We start from the raw sequence: 6,358 nt of genomic DNA on the forward strand, positions 1-6,358 counted from the left end.
CCAAGAGGATGGTGGATGCCTTAGATCATACTCAATCGAGCGTTACACGTCCAAAGGAGAATCTACAATCTTAGATCAATTAATTATGCCAAAAATATTTAATCTAATAGTTGTAGAATATCCATAAGTGTTTAATTTTTTCTTTCAGCTTTATCATTTTGCTTAGATGTGTAACAAATTGTAAATTGTTAGTGAATACCATGCAATCTACAATAGCTCAAAATATCATTAGAGTTATACTCCCCTCCTTTATCAATTCTTAATATCTTGATGTCCAATAATTGCTTTGCTTCTCTACAATACTCTTGAACTACTGAAAGACTCCAAAGCAAGCCAAGACATTTCTTGTATAATCATGAATAAAAGATTAAAAACATGTAAACCTCTAATAAAAGTTTGTACATATTTCTTTTTGGATGTGAAACCCTACCTTTTTTTTCAAACTGTTGTTAACTCTTGATATTGCGTTGTTTTCTTTATTAGATCTTCTATTCTTCTATAACAACACAATTTATTCTATAGAAAACTATTGTTCACCTCGCTTATTTAAGATTATAATAGCCAACATGGAAGACATAAGACTTTTATTTCCCTTGGAAACATTCATCTCTATATCATATTTTATTTTATGGAAGATGTATAAATCATCGACATTGACTTGGGAGAGCATTATATTTTTCTTTCAATTTATTTTACCTAGAATTTCTTTGTGAGTTGAACAGTAATCTAATTAATATTAGAGTTGGAGGTGTTTATTGTTTTATTTAGATGACTTTCTTTGGCTTGCCAGTTGATGAGCAATCTTTTAAGGTTAATTTTCTTAAGAGAAAATTGAGATCCAAATCTGGTGTATTATCAGTCTAAAATTTCACATATACATTTGAACATAATTAATTAACCAATTATAAAGAAAGTTGCTACATTGTAGCCTAAAAAGAACCGAATGACCAACATCTATCCTTATCTCAAAATTAAAAACTGCCAGTGTTCAGCTTCCCTCAACTTTTCTCCTATAAAATTCACTATATATAAATAATAATAAATAACAATACGTAATCTAATCTTCACGGTTGTTCATGATCTATCTTGCTGTTACAATTTACAATTGTTAACTCTTAATTTAAAATAATAATTCACTAACAAAACTATAAGAAATAATAACACTTCCACCTAAAAATGCAAAGAATCGCGTTGTATTTCAATCGGCATCACTAAAGAAGAAGGCAATAGACAAATAATAACAGAAACGAGCCGTTCTGATCAAATTCGGAAGAGCAGTGTATGTTGCAGTCTTTTAAAAGAAGTAAATATGTGAAGAATATTTCAAAAACATTTTCAATATTTTCTAATGTAGGCGCTATATCAGCCAATTCTTATATTTGGTTCTATATCGGATACTAGTTAGATGTAATTGCTTGCTAGTTTTATATTATTATCTTGTAGCATTTATTTTCATCATTCAAACACTTATTTCTATCCCTAGAAACACTACTTTTATTACTATATTTCTTGGGAGCGCTTGACGGTCCTGGCAACTTTCTTTTTGAACTCGTCTCTTTGATCTCGCCACTGTTTGGCCGCATCGACGTTAGCAGGAGATTCGTCGTTGGGAGAGGAGAGCATTGAAATGACACTCAGGAGAATTGATTGCACCATATGCAGAGGCAACCATCTCTTGGTGGCCAGCTCGTAAGAATTAGGGTCATCTCCACGTTGATGAAGAATGGAAATGCAAACACCTTCGTCTGGATAAACATTCGGATGCCACATCTCGCTTGTGAATCTCACCGATGGAGGGCTGTTCGGATAGTCCGCCGGGAAACTCATCACGGCGCTGAAGAGACCTCCTTCGTAAAATGTATCCTTTGGACTTACATTCCACTCGAATATGTTCGAATCGTCCACAAGTCCCGCTGAGAACCCACTTACTGGATCCCTGTTAACTTCTTTCAATTGCCTCCCCAGTAGAAGTTTGGCTTGGTTTTCTGACATTCTGCTGCTTCTGCTTTCTGATTATATAAATAAATGACAATGAGAAGATGATGCAGAAATGAGAATAGCTTTGTTCTGATTATTATAATCTAAAGAGTTTCTTCCTTGCACTGATATGATCTCTTCTCCAAATCCACTTCGATTTTTATACGAAGATAGACCAACAATCGTCTTTGTAGAGCCGCGTCTGTTCAATAATAATTATGTGATTGACAAGTAGTTAAATTTTCATACCAAATATTCCCTTTTTCCCCGAAACTCCTATTAGTTTCAGATGTAACCTATTTTCATGCTTGCTATTGAATTTAAGATTGCATTTCAAAATTAAAATTGTACGATTTATTATATTTTTGATTGAAAAAGAATTACATGATTGATAAAACATACAAAGTCCATTCTTATTATTTCCGCTGTTACATATATTGTATAACCTTCCACCATATAACTTTTGGTCCATGCCACACCACAACGTACCCCCATAACCACTCAAGGAATACCTTCAAGTAATCTAGTGTCCATGATGTTTCCCCAACAAGGATCCACATATACTCCCTTCACTATCATGGATTTTGTAGCTACCTAGCCACACACACAAATGAGTGTCCCTCCACCACAATAACCCACATCACAACAAATGGATATTTCCCAACAAGTACAACAACAAAAAATACCAATATAAAATAGGGATGCCTCTTAGGGGATACAAACTTGTTTATTATCTCGCACTCAATCACATCCACAAATCCCTACAAATGCATGACTGGAACACAAGCTACTATAGGACCCACCTATGCAACGTCATTTCCCCTATGCAACATCATCTTCCACTTGCACAAGCACAAATGCATGATCTAGGGATATAAACCCAATATAACACCTTCGTTATCTAACCCCAAGTGCAACTTGCTGGTCAACATATGCAATCTTTACCACCAATCACACCACCCATTCATTTACCAACTACCTTTGTCATGTCTTCATTTCTCACTACTCAAATGGTTCCACCACCACAACAACAAACAAGGCCATCCCATTTTTTCAACTACCTTATACCCCCTCACATAACTACTAATACCCAAGGCACTTATACATCCCACAACAGTGAAGGTAAACACCCAACTTATATTGATCAACCTTATACTTGAGCACCCTAACAACCTAGATTACTTTACCAATACTCGTTACAACCACAACATACTAATATTCCACCACAATATTTGCAAACCCTAAACAACAATCACACACATACCCTAATCAACCACATTTTAAGGAACCTTAACCATAGTACATCACTCAACCTCCTCAAAGTCTACCGTAAACCATGAGGTTCATGGTCGAACAATAATCCTATCAAACTCCACAATACACTCATCAAAATCCTTGATACTCATCCACCCTGTCTAACCAATATGAAACACTGGGATTAAATGACATTGGTATCTCCCCTTTAGAACCTATCAATCTCAAGTGGGAAATAAATCAAAGTGACATCAACTTGAGTTGAAAGAAAGAGCTCAAGTACAAATGTTGAAATTTGAGGAAGTTTGTCCTCATATGTTCAATTGCTACATCATAGCACTGATCCCCTTCCCTAAATAATTTTATACACAAAACCTTGACAAATATAGACAAAAAGGAGATCCCATTGCTTGTGCCAAATAGTTCTTAATAGCTTTCCAAGAAGTTTCTAATATTGGTGTTTTCCTCATGCACCTCTTTTTGAAGAGCTTGGGAGGACCACCCTCAAGTGACTACAAAATCCCTTATATTACAATCACAACATTTGTAGAGATATCCAAGAAATTTATGTCATATAAAACACACATTTGGTTGAAAATGAATTATCACTCTTGGACCTCTACCAAACCAAAGAGAAGGGAGACAAAATCCTAGCATACCACCTCCGAACGTGGAACACACTTGCTACATCTGTCTCATGTAACCTTTCTAAAGACACATTATCAATATATTCATGAACAATATACATCCTAGGCCCACACACCACATATACATGAATTTTCTACATACTTACAAAGACATACATGACAAGGAATTTGACCTTTTAAAAGGACTAATAAAGGATGACATCATTAAACATTACAAGGAAACTAATTAGGAGAGACCCAACAATGATTGTTCTTATTATTGGAAATAAAACACAAATATTGTGACTTATAGAGCTGCAAATACCAAACACATCCATGTTATACTTGTGGGCCCTAAGCCACTTATGCCAACATATCAATGATCTACATAGGCATATCAACAAGCAACATGTTCTTACCAATAATAAAAATTAATGTTTCTACAAAGAAAGCTAAACTATTAAAAACCAAGGCCAAACTATCGTTAAAATTTGCCAACATATCAACAACTTAGGCTAGATTGTTAGCCATTTCCCAATAAATTGAACATCATCTCCTTCCCTTAAGGAGAGCTATGACCTTGAGTCCATAATGACCAAAAGAATGCCCTTGCCCCTCTTGGTGAATTGTTGGACACCATCTTTGATATAATAGCCAAAGTCAACTCAATCATGTACCCACAAACTCAAACATTTAAAAAAGGTCAACCTAATCTAGTACGGTACAAAAAAAATAAGAATTGTGGCTATCATTGTATTAGGGGACACACAACTATAAAATATATGAAGCTCAAGAATTGTTTTCAAGACGTCAAAGATCGTAACGAGATCATAATTGATATCCTAACACTAGGTTCACCAAATGCATTTATCTTTCAAAAGGTCTCAAACTAGATTGATAAAACCCAAGGGAGATACAAGGGGTTCCAATGCAAAATATAAGTCCCTAATCAAGATTGATACTGAAAGGACAACTTTATAGTGATGTACTTTTCCTTAGTTGTAATACTATAAATTGATTTGAATTGGGAGACTATGAAGTGCAAGTAAATTAATCAATTGAGATGTAAACAATGAAAATACTTGTAAAAAGGAAAAAAGACTTGCAATGATCATATATGAAGCATCAAGATATAATTTATGAAATTAAAAATTAATTTTAAAAACTCATATTAGAGGTCAAAGAGAAGGATCTACTTAAATCTAGAAAACTTCTCTTAGAAATTATTAAAAATTGAAACTATTTGGGATCTAGAACCTACATATTAATAGTTCGAGATTTCGCAAATCTAAAATCTAGAGAATAGAGATGACCTAGATGTCAAGGATGACTTGGCTAAGGGATGAAATTGTTTGTTACCTAGTTTTCATGAAGTTTAGAGCTCTAGATCTTTGAGCCTATAACCTGAAACCCTTGTTCACATATCTGATTATTGCTACTCAAAAAACTTGTAAATGTCCACCTACAAGGAAGGAAACATGTATTTTGTGAGGGCAGAGGGGCTTACCCTGTTCAAGCCTTAGTTGAGGTATCAAACTTAAATAATAAATCATGTTAAAAGAAAGAAAATGTAAGTATTTACCTCACTTGTCAAACCTCCATGGTTGGACTTAGATTTGCCATTCATAAAGATGTATCAATGGTTCTATGTAGATTAGAATGATGTAGTAGTTAAATTTTCATTCCAATTCGATAAGCCTTGGACTATATCTTCAATTTGTTAGTTTTAGATATATAAAAAAATTGTACTTGTTATTGAATTTAAGATTGGATTTTAAAAAGAAAATTATATGAGTTGATAAGTTGAAGGTATTTTCTACAGCAAGTCAAGTTAAGATATTGCTATCAGAGCTTAACTATCTAGTTCTTGAGTTAAATCCTGATAGAAATATCACAATTATACGAGTTTTTAGATTTTTGATTGATAATAATTACATGATTGGTAAAACATAATTTTATATGAATTTCATGTTTCGTATATTTAATATTTAAGTTTTTAACATTTGATTTAATTTTTTGATATTTGATTTAAGTTTTTAACATTTGATTTAATCTTTTGACTTTTTAGATTATCATTGAATTTAAGATTATATTTTAAAATGTATGATAGAGATCTTAAATTGTGTTTACTTATAGATCAATAAAAATATATCAAAAAGTTTATGTGGAAAAAATGCCAAAATTTATTAATAATTTTTATTTTAATTTGTAAGAATTATTAAAAGATTTTCTATTAACATGTCCATTTTTTTGTTTAGATTTTCACATTGTAATTTTTAGTGTATATATTTATTCAATCTTAGTTAGGCTTATTGAGTCTAATTAGTCATCTATTCTTCTTAACACTTGTTCATGAAGTTGTTGACATTTAGGAAAATATATCAATTCTTATTCCAAATAATTATTAAAAATTATAATCCCAAACTTCATCCATTTCTACACATTTCATTAGTTAACTTCATTTTCAAATTCAAAATAACAATACTAATTTTATGTTATTG

At 32.5% G+C, this 6,358-nt stretch overlaps 1 protein-coding gene across 1 annotated transcript; it reads right to left on the reverse strand.

Annotated features, from left to right (window-relative positions):
* Positions 1-1,500: 1,500 nt before the first annotated feature.
* On the reverse strand, positions 1,501-6,358 carry LOC149562655 (ubiquitin-conjugating enzyme E2 7-like). The gene is made up of 2 exons (XM_089823905.1): positions 6,315-6,358; positions 1,501-2,002 (listed from the first exon to the last, which is right to left on the reverse strand). Exons 1-2 carry the CDS (start codon positions 6,317-6,319, stop codon positions 1,501-1,503), a joined length of 507 nt encoding a protein of 168 aa, XP_089680031.1. The 5' UTR covers positions 6,320-6,358.

The sequence above is a fragment of the Cupressus sempervirens genome, chromosome 4 (assembly GCF_028749045.1).
Source record: "Cupressus sempervirens isolate cs-2001-9-10 chromosome 4, ASM2874904v1, whole genome shotgun sequence".
NCBI lineage: Eukaryota > Viridiplantae > Streptophyta > Pinopsida > Cupressales > Cupressaceae > Cupressus > Cupressus sempervirens.